General features: G+C 30.3%; 1 protein-coding gene across 2 annotated transcripts in view; it reads right to left on the bottom strand.

The window, feature by feature from the left end:
- The window catches only part of LOC142332349 (voltage-gated inwardly rectifying potassium channel KCNH6-like), a 792,659-nt gene that overhangs the window by 128,946 nt on the left and 647,593 nt on the right, over positions 1-16,120 (bottom strand). For both annotated transcript variants that reach the window (XM_075378757.1, XM_075378763.1), the window contains one exon: positions 67-221. In XM_075378757.1, coding sequence (XP_075234872.1) covers positions 67-221 — 155 coding nt within the window. The remainder of the gene's footprint in view (positions 1-66; positions 222-16,120) is intronic.

Here is a 16,120-nt window from a genome sequence, read left to right as displayed (position 1 = left end):
TTAATTTTATAACTAAGTTCAAGCTATTTAATTCTAATTGTATGTAAAATATTATATATTGCTTACCAGATACAAGCAAGCCAATGTGCAATAAGAGCAAATGATGCCATTAGAAGTAGTAGAACTGCAGCTCCGTATTCTGAATACCTGTCAATCTTTCTTGCTACCCTTACTAACCTCAACAGTCTTGCAGTTTTCAATAATCCAATTAAAGTTGTTGTCTTGCAAATAGAAAAAAAAAAAAAACAACAAAAAATGTTTAGAAGGTGAAGAGAAAAAGATCAATAACTATTCAAAAATTATTATACTTTTTAAATGCTACCAAATCTTTATAAATTACTACCTAATAAAATTAAATCATTGATTTGGCAATGCAAATACTCTTTTTCAAATGTCATTTATAAAATGACATTTAGCTATCAGATATAAGATCTCTCAAATCATAATTATTTGAAAATTTCTTAGCTTATTAAAAATATATGTTACATGTTTGATATGTAATATGAACCAGTGAAAAGATTTCTTGAATCTGATTCTTAATTTTTTTCAATAACCATAAGTTAAATAGTTCAGAATATTATTTAACTGTTCTACAATACTGTTCAATATTAATTTTAATACAATAATGTGTTAACTTAGTAGAACTTTAAAATTACAATTAAAGTTAATTTTCATTATCTTAGAGCAGTTCAGTAACTTCCTTAATAAAATTACTTTTTAGTGGATTTTTGATAATAGTTTTGAAAAATAGAGATGATTTCTATAACAGAAAAATGTATATGCTTTTGTAGCAATTTTCAGTGCTATACATTTATTAAAGTTTATTTCAATATGTAATCAAAATATGCATTGTACTTCTAATGCATTCCATTTTGATGCATTTTCTTTTTATGCATTTTTTTTTCCATAGTGTTCACTATAAAATCCAATATATTATTAAGGTAGCAATAATAAAATCATTGGTGAGTGTAAAATATGTCTTTCTCAGGTGAATATAAATTATACACCTTGTTACAAAAAAAAAAATAACATAGAGTGAATGTAAATATTTAAAGTATAAAGTGAAATGAAGTATGAAAAATAAGATGATGATTCAAGCAATGAAATATTGTTACTGATGGTGAAACAATATCACCATAAATTGATTATGACATATCATGATTGGTGGTAAAACACGTATCTTGTACACTGATAATGTTGAATTGGTAATAACAAATAGTTGTAGTGAACAAAGTGAAAATTAAGTTGGTTATTAAAAATAATAACAGCATTTTCAATAAATAATAACTTATTTTAATCTATTATATTAAAATTAACATAAAAATTTATTTTAAGTTTTTATCAATAATTTTGTTGATAACCTCAGATATAACTGGCATCCAGTGAAGACAAGCAAGTCCAAAACTATATTTTTTAAAAAGTAATACTGATTAACACTTTAACTGTTTATGGTGAAACAATAACTCATACCAATATTCTCTCATGAAAATGACATAATTAAACATCACATGATTAAAAATTCAGTCACACAGTTCAACAGGATTGAACAGATATTCTCTATTGGATTATTATTATATAGATTATTTTTCAACTGATAGTGTTCATCAGAATTAACACTTTTTCTATTCAGCAGTTTGTAACTGGATTTCTCTATTACTCTCTCACAGGGAATAAAAATAGACATGCTTACAAATTTAGAAGACAGATTAGTATTAGGTAATTTCTGGATGAAATTTGAGGGAATATGTAAATTTACTTAGCTTGCTGTTAATGAATAATTAAAGTTTATGAGTATTGTTCAAAAGAAAATTACTTATCTTATATGTTTTATTGGGCTTAAATTATCAGGTATTGATGTTAGGGAATCCAGTTATTTTAAACAGAATGATTTATCATTCATATTTCTGAGAGAAATGCTTTTTATGCTGATATGGAAAAAAGAGGAAAGAAAATAATAAATGTCTTGAAGGAAAATAAAGTAATAAGGCGATAAAGACAACCACTGAACCAAAACACATGATGAATAAATATATTTACATAGATAGCTAAAAGAAAATACAACAATACTAGAACTTTTATTTTATAAAAGACTTTGGATAAATATAAAAGATATTACACACGTGTGTAGACAAGAACAAATATACGTAATGTGTAAACAAATTATGTTAAAACTAAGTACATTTATTTTATAATGCTTATACCTGTGTATACATTTTTTAAACAAATAAAAATTTAGGAATAAGTAAAAATGTGAATTGAATTTAGATATATTCTAAAAAAATAAACTTCTTTAAATTTTTATCTAACTTCACTGGTTAGTTTAATAATATAAATTTTAAACTTCTTAGGAAAATTAAAAAGTTCCATTTTCATAAAATCCATTTCTCAAACTTTACTGTACTTTTTGTATGTATTTTGTGTATGTTAGGCACCACCACAACTATAAATGTTGTAAGCAACTTGACATGAGATACAAACCACTCCAAGATCTGGCATAGCAAGTTCAAGATAATAACCATTCCTTGCAGAGTTATTATGGAAAGTGAGGAGTGAAGTGACTCATTTTCATTGAGTTAAATATGGTATTACGCACTGGCAAGCCAAGTCCACCAAAACAAATGTTTAGGTCTACAAGTGACACTGCACTCTGTTCACCACAGGACTGGCTTTAAAATGAATGAACTTCATTACTCTCAGAGAAGTCAACTCTGAACAGTGCTATTGTACCTCAGATATTTTAGATGCTTCTCAGCTATAAAATAGACAGAAACAGGTAATGTAAACCCACAAATTAATGTTACCATTTGGTTGAAACATAACACATTATTATAACATTATTACAGTATTTCCACGAAATACATTTATAACCTCAGTGAATTAATAATCTTCAATCAAACATTTAATTTTTTAAGAAACATTTTAACTATAAAAAACATTAAAAAAGCTTGGTCAGTACACATTAAAATAAACATTAGAAAAATTAATAAGGTGAACTTTGTAATCATAATTTTGAAATTATTGAAGATGTGCAATACCTTCTAAACTCAGAAAAGATGGTTATGTCAAATGTTTATAGTATATTTACACTTGGAAAGTCAAATATTTGAGAAAGAAGTACTACTGAATTTAATACCAACAAAATTTCAGTTCTTTCAAATATTTTTAACTTAAATTAACTGTTTGTTTAATTTTGTAATTAATGCTTTTGTAGTTTCTTAATCTAGAAATAGAATTACACCATGAAAGTGTAATTCTACAAGGGTAAATATAAAGGGATTTTTTTTATTTTTAAATTATTTATTGAAAAATAAACTGCAAATATAATTTATTTTTCTACATAGTTTCCTGCTTTAGAAATACATTTTTCCCAGCAAGAAGGAAGGTTCTTTATCACAGCAGAATGAAGCTGGTTGCAGCAGAGGCCAGTTGCGCACGAATCCCTCTGTGCCCTCATCATCTTCAAATAGTTGCCCTCCTAGAGCTTCTTTAAGCAGCCCAAACAAATGAAAATTGCAGGGCAATAGATCCAGGCTGTAGGGAGGATGATAAACTTGAGTCCAGTGCATTTCTTCTAGTTTGAGACCGTAAGAGCTGCAGTACGGGGCCTGGGGTTATTGTAGAGGAGGATGGCCTCTCGAATCAGTAGGTCTCATCTTTTTGTGGCAATATGCAGCCTTCACCTTGTTCAACAGCTCACAGTACTAGGCAGCATTGATTGTGCATCACTCATGCAAAAAATCAATGAGCAAAATGCCTCGCCAGTTGAAAAAAACTGTTGAAAGAATGTTGCCTCCTGACAGTCAAGTCTTTGGTTTCACTGGGGCTGCCCTTTCCTCTGCTACTCCATACTGGCTTGTTTCAATTGGGGGGTATAGTGGTGGACCCATGTTTCGTTGCAGGAGATGATCTGACTCAAAAATGTATCACCTTTTTTCGCAAATCTTATTGTAAGCCTCTGACAGGCCTCCAAACGTCTCAACTTCTGTTCTGCGGTCAAAAGATGAGGGACCCATCTGACACACACTTTACAGAACTGTAGATTGTTTATGATGATCGCTTGACAGCTCCCATAATTTATCCCGACCTGTTCTGCAATTTCAGATACTCTCACCCATCGAACATCTTCAAGAATGACTCAAACCACAAGAATGTTTTTGTCTGTAATGCTGGTCTGAGGATGGCAATTATGTTTCTGATTTTTCACTCATTCTCATCCTTCCTTGAACTCACTATGCCAGGAAAATAAATGAGTCCTTGACAACCACAAACTGTCCCCGAATCTTTGGTCCACGAACTGTGCAGTCAATCTGCGTCGCTTGAACTCTTTCATGAGCAAGAAATCTTATACTTACGTGTTGTGCAGTGGAGGAACGCACCTGTTGCTCCAACAATGTGAGCATTACTGACAAATTGGTTCGGAGTATGAATTGCCAGCTCTCCCCACTCCCAATGACCCCACCCAAGCATAATAGAAACGTGGGCCCAGTCCTACCAACCGTGGGCGCTCAGGAACAAAACTCCTGTTTATATTTGATTTATCCTTGTATCCTTGTATTCATGTATTTTTTTTTAAGTATTGCAATTAATACAGACATACATAAATGGTAGCTTCAGGAATTCAGAATTATTTAGTGACCTAATTCATCACCACCTATGTGGAAAGCAATATTTTAATTTATAATAATGTTTATACTTTTCAGAATTCTGTATTTTTATTTGACATAGTACTTTCCTTAATTGCTAATTTAGTAATCAATGGAAAGCATGCTTTTTTTCGGAATTTAATACTTGAAAATATATTATAAAATTTACTTTATATTTTACAGCTGTTAATAAAGAAAAAAGTAACTAAATTCCAGTACACATTTCAAAAATATTGCTTTTGAAACTAGGCACAACATGCAACCATAAGTTGCATATGGAATATGTTCCATATGCATCAATAGGTTGCATATAATGAAGGTTTTTACATAATTTACTTTTAACTATAACATAGAGTTTTTACACAGTAAAAACTTTCATTAGGAGAAGATAGAGGAAATATTCACACATAATTTCTTTTCTTTTCTTGAGAATGCCAGCAAATTCAGTTTTTAAGTAGTTAATTTTTTGTAATGCATTGTTTCTTGCTAGAAAGAGTAATTAATCTGGTGCTATACAAATACTTTCCAATCTTTCTTATAGCTGTAACATATATAAAATACTTCTGGTACATGAAATTATTTTCATTTATAGTTTTCTTCTTCTGGAGAGTAATGATGGGCATTATACACTCAATCATTATGGTGAACAGAACAAAAATCTCACTTGAATACTACTCCTTAATTTCAGTTGGCTTGGCATGATGATGTGCAACACTATTTTTGGATCAATGATGAAGCATTTTATTTATTTACTTAATTTAATTTTGGGTCAATCGAAAACCACATCACACTTTTCTTAGTAAGCCTGGCCTGGGATTTTTGTTATATTGCAATGATATGTGCTCTTTTATGTCATATAAAGTTGTCTGCAATCTTAATAATAATGGCAGTTAACATGTATACATACACAAATATCAGAAAAGATTTCAGCCTTCTTATACAAATGGTTTAGGAAGTAAGGTGAATAAAAAAAAATCAGAATAAATTTCATTGTTGTGGGTGACGAATTGGGCTTATGCCAAATGTAAGTGGCTCTACAGTAGTAATAAGAACGCTTTATGCAAGAGTTGTTCAATCTGTCCTGTTGTATGGAGCACCAGTTTGGACTGTCCCTTAGTGTCAAGTTTAGGAAGATTCGAATGATGGCAATGGTCAGGAGATGAGCCATTCATGTTGCTTGCCCTTACAGGACAGTGCCATGTTTGGTGGCATTGGTTGTGGCAGGGCTCCTTTCAATTGATCTGGCGAGGGAGCTAAGCAAAAGATATGATCTCAGGCAGAATCCCACAGGTAGATATTCCCAGAAGGGGGAAACAAGAAGTTTTAGTATTGCTGTATACAAGGAATGTTGGGATGTGGCTTCAGTTAGAAGGTGGATGTATAGAATCATTCCAAAAGTGGAGCCATGGATTTGTCGCACGCATGATGAGGGATGAGGTGAACTATATTTTATGTAGTTTTTGACGGGGCATGGAGGATTTAGAGTGTATTTATAAATCAAATCAATTATTCCCCATGGAGTCCCAGATTTAGAGGAGGATACATTGCATTTTCTTCTTTTGTCCCAGATTTTAGGAGGAAAGGGCCACGCTTACGAGTCAGCTCAGTGATAGGTGGCTCATCCTCGAAAGTGTGGGCTAGTGTATCCTAGCATTGCAGGCAGTGAAGGCTTTTCACAGGATTAACAAAGACCATAATGGATCAGCTGGAAGAGGCTGAGGAGCAAAGAAAGCGCGATCGTCAATAGGGAGCAAGGATTGCCTGCATGCTGAGATATGATGGAAGGTCAGTGGTGAGTCGTTCATGATTGATAAGGCATACAGGACTCCAAGAAGAAATATATAGTTTCACTGTCTGGAAATGGAGGTAAGTAGATAAGTGTGGATGAGAAGGTGAATGACTGAATGAGTGCTATTTGTTTGGGAAAAAAAGGAAGTATATTGTTGTGTGTATGTGGGTTGCTGTATGGATGAACTTTATTGTTAAGTTAGGAGGTGAAGAATGTATTGCATCCCCCTGAAGTAATGCCTAATGGTAGTTCCAGGGGGTGTGGACAAAGGGAGTGGTTTAGTGGGTAAGAATCTCTGCATGTCCAGCAGTATGGGCTGCTGGATGTCTTATGAAAGATTTCCTTCCTCCTACATAGAAGCTAAATTATACCTCAGCGTAGGGGTAAAAAAAAAAGAATAAATTTCGGTACATCTGAAGATTTATCTATATCTGTGAGAGGAACAGAAAATGTGGAATTGGTTTTTCTCACTGGTTTGAGGATACATTTACTGAGTACAATTAATCTCAAACAGCTCACACATAACACAGAGGTATAGCATTATGCAATAAAGATTATAACTTTTGGAGTTGGAGTTTTCTTTATTTTTACTTCAAATATTAAAACTCAATACTATTCTGACTTTCAGTGAAATCATGAATAATATAATAAGTGTTAAAATGTTATTCATAAATTTTATATAATTTGGGTATTTAAAAGTATTCATTTTTTAACATTTTTAACTTACTATATAACTTATAATAAATATAATTACTTTGGTAACTTATTATATAACTTACCAAAGTCACGGTCTAGTTACATTGTCTTCAAATTGCAAAGAATATTGCTTATTAATTGTATAGTAACACATATTGGTTATGTAGTAACCAATATGTGTAATGTAATTTTAATTAAATAATAAATAACATTATGAAAAACTGAAAGAAGATATAATTGTTAAAATGTTTGGTACGAGTAGGTCTACATAATATACATCTATTAGGTGGGAGATTTTTTCATATTTCCTATTAAAATCAATCACTTTTCAATGTTCTACACATTTTTATGGAAAACCCACATTATATGGATCTTAATGATCATCATAATCTTATATACATCATAAGTGATCTTTTTTTAATTTGAAGAACCTTCTTTTTAATTATTTTGGATATATCTCAGAATTGGAAATGGCTTTTTATTTAATACTGCTAAAAGTCCAACCCTTGCACTAGAAGACAAATATCTGCTTGCATAAGCAAATACCTGAAAATATCTCTTCTGAAAACCAATTTTTTTATCTTGGAAATAGCTTGTGCTATATGGTCTCAATGGCAAAAGAATTAAAAATATGACTAAAAACTCATAAAAAATTTAGTCATAAAAAATATGACTAAAAGGTAATTTTTTCTTAATTTATTGTGACAAAATTTCCAAAAAAGTTTTGTAAAATGCTTCAATTCTATGCATGAAATAATTCATAAACTGAGAAATTCATAAAACTGAAAGCTTTTAAGCAAGCCATTTATAAACATTTTTGTCTGCCCAAAGGAGCTTACTGATTTTCTCAAAGAAAAGACTCTTAGCTTTAAAGATATCAGGGATAGTAGGTAATAGTAAGATATACTTTATTATAATGCACAAATGAAATACTACTAATATATACTGATCCAAACATAAATAAAACATTTTAGTAGTAAGTGGAAGGATATATAAAAACGTTACTCAAATAACCAATAAAGAGATGCAAGTGATATCAAGAAAGGACATAACAATTGGAAAAAAACAAATAACAAACAAGAAAACAAACGATCTTGGAATGAAAAAATTGTTTTTCTTTTAATTAATATTTTAAATAAATACAAGATGTCTTCATGTTTTAGACAATATACAGAGCCAGATTTGCCATGGACCATATGGACCCAAGCCCAGGGTGGGAAATTTGGGTAAATGTGAACTTTTTTCAAAAATAAATGTTACACATATTTATTAATGACAAATTAAAACATATGGAAAACATGTGCTTTTCAAAGTAGTCTAAAGTAAGATAATTGGGGCAGATCCAGTTGTAGCACAACGTTGTCTTTTGCCAGCAAGCATATGAAGTTAGTAAGTGTACGATTGGCTGTATATGCTGTTGGAGAGTGGCAACAGGTGATGTACTGTGTGGGCAGCATGGCGGCGTACAGAGTATAACGCATACATACATGTGTGTGTGTGTGTTTGTACTTGTTTGGGCCACCACTTCAAGCCTCTTCACTTACATTCGACAAGCAGTTTCGACCAACCAAAATGTTTACTGCCAGCTGTCACAAGCGCTTAAGTCTATTGTCTGTTGAAGCTGACAGTCAGGTGTCTGATGTCTTGTCATTATTGCATCATTACAATTTTTCTACTATTCTCCTGTTTCAGTGAAAGTTTCTGTTTTATGTAAAACATTTACAATATTTAAAAAAAAAAAACGTAACTTGCTTCAATTCAAATTGTATTCCTAGTATATTCTAGTGTATTTATTTTTTGTAAGTACTCATTCATTTAGTATCAGTTTGGTTTAAAGTTAAGTTTGGTTATGTTATTCTAACCAAAAAAATGGATGGATGCAAAAGACTTAGAAATGCAAAAATTCCAAAGAGTAGCAGGCGAGAGGAAAATTAAAGTGAATGAAATAACAAGTGAAACTGTAAAATTAGATTTTTTTCAATTAATCCACCTTTACAAAGGATTTAATACCTTTAAAATGTTCAAGTCTATGAAGAAGCGTATGGAGTTGAAATGACTTGTTGATCCTGTTGTGCCTACTGCCGAACAAGAAGCCTGAGTTAATGATCAACCTAGTCCTGTATCATCATTAACCGAGCCAAGTGAAGATCCAAATAATGTTGCATCCTACTGAAGAATATGATGACATACTTTTAAAGTCTGATATTTCAACTTCTAGTATTATCGGTAACTTGAAGCCAAGTAATGATCCAGTATTGTGGAAGATTAAGGACACTATGAGAGACTACTTTGTTAAAAAGGTTTAATCCAAATAAATATGGTGATTTTGAACAATCCAAAAGAGTATACCTTAATAAAACCGATTCTTGAACAAAGTGATGTTTGACAGAAAACTTGCTAATGGAGATTAGTGAATAGGGATTACCTAGTTTACTGCCCTAGACAGGGGTCTTCGTTCTGTGGCCCCTGTAAACTGTTTTGTCTAACTTCAAAGTAATTCAGTGACAATGAATTTAGTGATTGGAAACATGGTTACCACCAGATACACATGACAACTCACATGCTCACCTTGATACTGTGTTAACCTACAAAGAGCTGCCGAAATGGGAAAATTGATAACTAGTTACAAACTCAAATTGAAGAAGTATATACTGGAGGGCTGTGGTTCAAAGAGTTGCTGTAATCAAGAAGCTGGCATCACATGGCTCTGCTTTTAAAGGAGAAAATGAACTATTTGGTTCCACTAATATTGGAAACTACATGATGTGCCTAGAATTAATCGCACAGTTGGACTCTTTTTTTGATAAGCACAAAAACCCTGTCAAGATAAATCATTTTACCTTCCACCAACAATCTGTAGCAAGTTGATTAAGAAAATGAGTAGATAGAGAGTACATTAAAAGAAGTGAAAACCTCAAAATATTTTTAATAATTGTTGATTCAACTCCTGATGTTACACATAATAACCTTCCATCCTAAGGTATGTGAATGAGTCTAGATATCCTGAAGAATGCTTTGTAAGTTTTTTAAAAGCTAAGGCCATTCAGGAAAAGAACTCGATTCAGTTTTTTTAATTTCTTAAGGCTCATGGCTTTCACACATTCACAATTACTATGAACAATCATTCAATAATGCTTCAAATATGTCTCGTATCTACTCTGGGTTACAAACTAGACTAAAAGAAGCAAATCCATTGACTTTTTTGTGCCATGTTCTGCTCATTCCCTTAATTTGGTGGGATCTAGAACAGCAGAATGCTGTAATCTTTCTACATCACTCTTTGACTTGTTACAAGGAAAATGAAAATGAAAATGACTTGTTACAAAAATGAAAATTTTTTTTTTTCATTGATACATCGATGGAATGTACTACAATCACGTTTTAAGCCTGATAATAAGAACCTCTTCATAAAATCACTGAGCATAACAAGATGGTCGGCCAAGGAAGAGACAAACAAAAAGCTCAACAGAGATTTTGAAACAATTGCAAAGGCTCTCAAAAGTATGATTTAACAGCCCAGATGAAAATGAAAAAACGAAGAACAAAGACAACGTACTTTTTAGAAAACTTGTTTGCATTGAAACTTTGTTTATGGCACTTGTATGGGGTGACATTCTCAATAAATTGAACTCTGTTAATGAAAAGATACAATCAGGCCATATGAATGTAGATACAGTGGTGAAGCTGTATAAATCTCATTTGCATTTGTGGATGAAAAGGTCTGTTAAACTTCTGTAAGATGGCTAGCGAAAGAAACTAAAGACTGTCCAAACTGTTTTGAGACTTAATTTGATGGTGAATGTGTAGAAGATAGGCCTAAATGTAAAAGGTCTTTGATGAATCTGGCTCATCTGAACTAGGAGAGGAGGAAGAAGAAGAAGAATACATAGATTGTATTTTTTAAGAAAGCTTTGATATGAACCTTAATAAGCTTCTTTCAGAGTTGAACTTTCACTTTCACTTTCTATATTGAGTTTCTCATCAGATTCTTGTCCTAAACAAATCTATACTGCTTGAATTCTGAGAAAATCACCACAGCCGCATCTTCTTTGCAGAAAATCTATGCAACTGACATTGAAGAATCTTTATTTGTTGTTGAGTATCTTCAATTAAAAGGACTTTTAACTAAAGACAAATTAGACAATGCCAATTCTTAAGAAATGTCACTATTGCAACTTAGATATCTAATATCGAAAAATCTTCAGGACATCTTCAGGACCTAACAAAAGTTCCTTTTGCCTTAAAGCTATTTATGTACACCAGCTACAAACTGTGCAGTTTAAAGAACATTTTCCACACTATCAAGAAATGAAAATTATCTGAGATCTACTGTTTCTCTGAAGAGATTGGTTATCAAGCTGTCTTAGCAGTCGAAAAAGACTTGTCTATGAAACTTGATTTTCATGATATTAATGATTTTGCTCATATCAAGGTAAGCAGTTTTAATGTGATACAGTTTCATTTGTTTTAGAAATTTCACATATGTAAGTTAGCTTTTTAGGTAATATAACCTCTATATTATACTTGAAAAGATTTGTTATCTCTTAATATCGTTTACACCGTGTTTTGAAAGGTCGATTTTCACCTTTATAATTACAGTAGTAAAGTATAAAAAGTTAATGTAGTAAGTATGAGTATACAGTAGAATAATGATTACAAACTTTTATGATTTATGAAGGTGATTTAGTAGGATAGTTGGAAAGTGTTAAAAATTGGATCCAAATTTTGCCTGGGCCAATGGGCACAAAACATGTAAATCCAGCTCGTATATACATATACATATATACAGCTCTACAGCTGTATATATATATATCTTTTTTCATTTGCAACTGGGAAATAACCGTAGTACTTTTAAATCAGTAAGAAACATTTATATTTATTATGTGCTTCAGATTGAAAGCAAAATCCTTGTTGCAGTCAAGCAATAAATTGTGATGTATGTCAATTTACAGCATATTTATAACAATAGTCTGCTTTACGTTGATTGACTGCCTTACACTTTTAACAGAACAGCCTGCCCCAGCTTCCACTTGAATAAAATCATCTTTCAGACCAATCACTATCACTGTATCTTTAATTGTGTAAGAAGTTTGATACAGTTTAAAAGAAAAAATGCTTACCTAATACATTATAAAATAAATCTTTGAAAATTGTTAAAATTTACTAATATCAGAATTTAAGGAACATATGAAAATAATAATAAAAATTAATAACTTTAAATTTTGGTATAAATGAAAATTATTTAATTTATTAGTAATTTACCGCCCATTCAACAACAGCATATTAAAAATAGTTATGAAATAAAGAAAAAAAATTTAATCATATGATCGGACTACACAAGCATAAAAGAATTAAATATAAAGGCTACTATACTAAAACATCAAGTATAAAGCAAAACAATTATTTTTTTTTTAAATAAACTTTTTTACATGCATTAGACAAGCTATTGTTTTATTTCCAGAGCAAATGGGTGCATGCATTAAAAGAGATATCTATGCTAATGTTTGTACGAAAAACTTCATTCTGCAAAAAAAAATATTCTTAAAATTAGTATCATTTGTATAGAAAATTTTGATACATCTAAAAACAGTTGTTTATTAAATGGTGGAAAAGAATTTTTTTTAGTTCCTTAGCAAGGTGGGTGGATCATATATACTATGAGGAATACTTTCACATTCAAAATAATGGTATATAAAACTTTAAAAGCAACTTGAATAGACAAATTTTTAATCCATCACTTGATGTTTACTGATACCTCAAGAGACTCATATATATTTGGTAGAATTTTTTAGATTAAACTGGCTGTTTTTTTTAAATTCTTAACCATTCAACTGAGGAAGGTAAAAATAATAAATAATGTCTAATATTTACATCATATTTATTGTACAATGAAAATAAAATTTTAAAAAAACGTTAATATGATTTATATGAAATGGTGAGAAGCAGAAAAGTAATTGGATAAAAACGTTCTTTATTTCCAGTTGAGCAAAAAAGAACAGTTTGAATGTTGTTGAACAAAAAATGTACCATGAGGAACTTTAAACTAGAAGTCAATTTTATAATTAGGACGTAAAAATTAAAATATTTTATTAAAAGAGTCCTAAAAATGGTTGTTTAAAAGTTAAGAGAAAATAAAACAAAAAAGTAATTAATTGCAGTGATTTTTTTTTTATTGCAATGATAATATTATTCTTCCTTTAAATAGAATATGATCAAAACTCAGAAACCATCTAGAATTTATGTCCATTTTTGTATTATTTAATAACTTTATATTAATGATAATTTTCTGTTACACTCATTTCAGCATAGAAACACAATAATTTACTGTAATTCTTTAAAGATAAATTTATTTAAAAGAATATAATAATAAAATAACCTTTTTATGTATATTACTGTAGCATGTAATAACTACCCCTTTTAATGATATTTAATGAATAGAACTCATGGAACCAACATCAACAATAACAGATGGTAATATTTTTCTTATAAGAGTTAAGGAATAAGGCATCATGAAGTAATTAAATTATAATCTACAGTGGTTTATGTCTTTCAAAGATTTCTTTTTAAAAAATTTGCATTAATAATAATAATAATAATCATTATGCAACTAATATCCATGTTTGATTCAAGATAAGGCATCACATCTTTTACACAATCTTAATTCCCACATCCCAAGTACAAGCTCATATTACATCAAATTAAAAAGAAACATTAATTAGTACCAATACCCGCATATTTAAGGTACTATCATACAATTAAGTAGGGGAGATTGGAATATACAAAAGCAGTATTTGTGAAAATAGGATGGAATAAATGTTAGAAGTTAAAACAGCATATAACATGAAGAACAACATCAATCCAGTCAACTTGTAGATTATGCCAAAATCCATTAACTCTTAGACTAAGAGTTATTTATTACAAGTTAAAGCAAGCATCAGATTTCTTTTACAAGTTGGGAGAAAATAGTATCAAAAGGAAATATGCTTAGTAAATTAGTTGTATGGTATAATAATTATAAAAGCAGTAATGCTTGTATGAAATGCAGAAAAGCTTTAAATAACTTTTGATATCTTCAATCAGAAAATAATAGATTACATATTAAATTATGATTTTATTGTAATAATGTTATTCTTTTCTAAATAATGTAACTGAAGATGATTTGAAATATATTAAACTTTAAAATTATTGGTACTTTTTCATAATTCACACCCAAAAAAAATCAAAACTTTCTTTTTAATCAATGTAAATTAACAATAATTAACATTATTGTATTTAGTTTAAATATCGATTTGTTATTAATAAATTGTAAATAGTTTGCATAATTAATGTTAATTAAATGAAGTTGGTACGGGTAAGTAATGTTGATGTACATATGATTGGTCAGTACATGGAATCAACATAATCTACCCAAACATAATCTATACTCGCTAATTCATCTAATTGGAGTTAAAAATAAAAATTATAAACAATAAGTTGTATACACTCATATAATTCTGGGTGTGAAATTCTAAAAATGCCCCAACTATTATATGATACTCCTTAATTTCCAAAAGCTTTTAGAACTAATTATCTGCTCTTTAATTAGGTGGAGTAACTTTTTGGACTGTTAATAACAGGATTCATCTTGTGTTTGTACATTTTGTTCATGAAAAGCAGAATGACACTTCATTAACAAGAATAGAAGGTAGTAGTATTTTTTTTTTCTTAAATGTTGTTCTTTAGACATTATCATGTTATGTTTACTTTAACAAAAAAAATTTAACTGTAGAATTTCTATATAATATATAGTCAGGTTCTTTCAAATGTTATATAAAAGACCATGGCTGAAATCAATCTTTATGAGATTTGGCAAGATTGTGTTGGTAATTTATTTGTAATTCTGATTTGTTTCGCCAGCAAAGCCGTGACCAGAAATCTTAAAACCAATTAACGGGTCTTCTATTAACCAAACTATTGCTCTGATGAAATAAAATATTGATAGCTTTTATTGATTGAAAAGGATGTAATTTTTATTTAACATTATTCTCACAAGCATAAGTTAATGAACACAGAGAGATCGAAGGACAGAGCCCTTGGCTAGACAGTAAAGGCGAGCGAAGCAAGCCCTGACCTGCTAAACATCCCCTGATTGCAGCGGGAAATGCAAGTAACCATGTAGCGTGGGCTAAGCTGCAATGGGGGATGCTAGCAATTATAAATTTTTTCAAAACATTATGTATCACTCTTCAATTGGAAAAAAGAAAAGTAATGCGGAGAAATAATATAGAGACTGCTAACAAGCATGAACCAAGGTTCTCTAGAGTACAGAAATTTATTTTTTTTCACCCTAAATTTTTCAACTATTTTCGTTATAGAATCAGACTGATTCAATAGCATTAGCATAAAACAGAAAAAAATTGTGTAAAATGATCTCAGATTATCCTCTACATTTTCAATGTCAAATCATTTCATATTCTTATAAATCTTTGTTCAAAATTATTTTTGAGAATGTGTCATTCAGCAAGTTTTATCCAATAACAGGATGCTAGAATGTCAACTGTGTTATGCCAGTTAAAACAAATGCCTCAAAGATTACTTCTACAAGTAATTATAAAAAAAAACAAAAATGTTATATGTCATAATTAAAATCCAACAAATTTCTACATTTTATTAATACAGCAAAAAATAAGCTAAAAGAAGATACAATTATATATAAGATATAATAAGTTAAGATTATATATAAGATATAATTATGACAATTTTGTTTGTTAATTTCATTTGACAATGATTATTTTGATTAACATAAAGGTACTAACTTATTAAACTTCTGGAGAATATCAGACAGAATATCTACACATAGTTTTGAGGGGGGACCACTGGGTTGGTCTAATGGTGAACGTGTCTTCCCAAATTAGCTGATTTGGAAGTCAAGAGTTCCACTGTTCAAGTCCTAGTAAAGGCAGTTTTACTTTTATATGGATTTGAATAGTAAATAGTGGATACCGGTGTTCAA

This window comes from Lycorma delicatula, chromosome 1 (genome assembly GCF_047948215.1).
Source record: "Lycorma delicatula isolate Av1 chromosome 1, ASM4794821v1, whole genome shotgun sequence".
NCBI classification, from domain to species: Eukaryota; Metazoa; Arthropoda; class Insecta; order Hemiptera; family Fulgoridae; genus Lycorma; species Lycorma delicatula.
The sequence above is the reverse complement of the archived record's forward strand: the minus strand, read 5'-3'. Positions and strand labels throughout refer to the sequence as shown.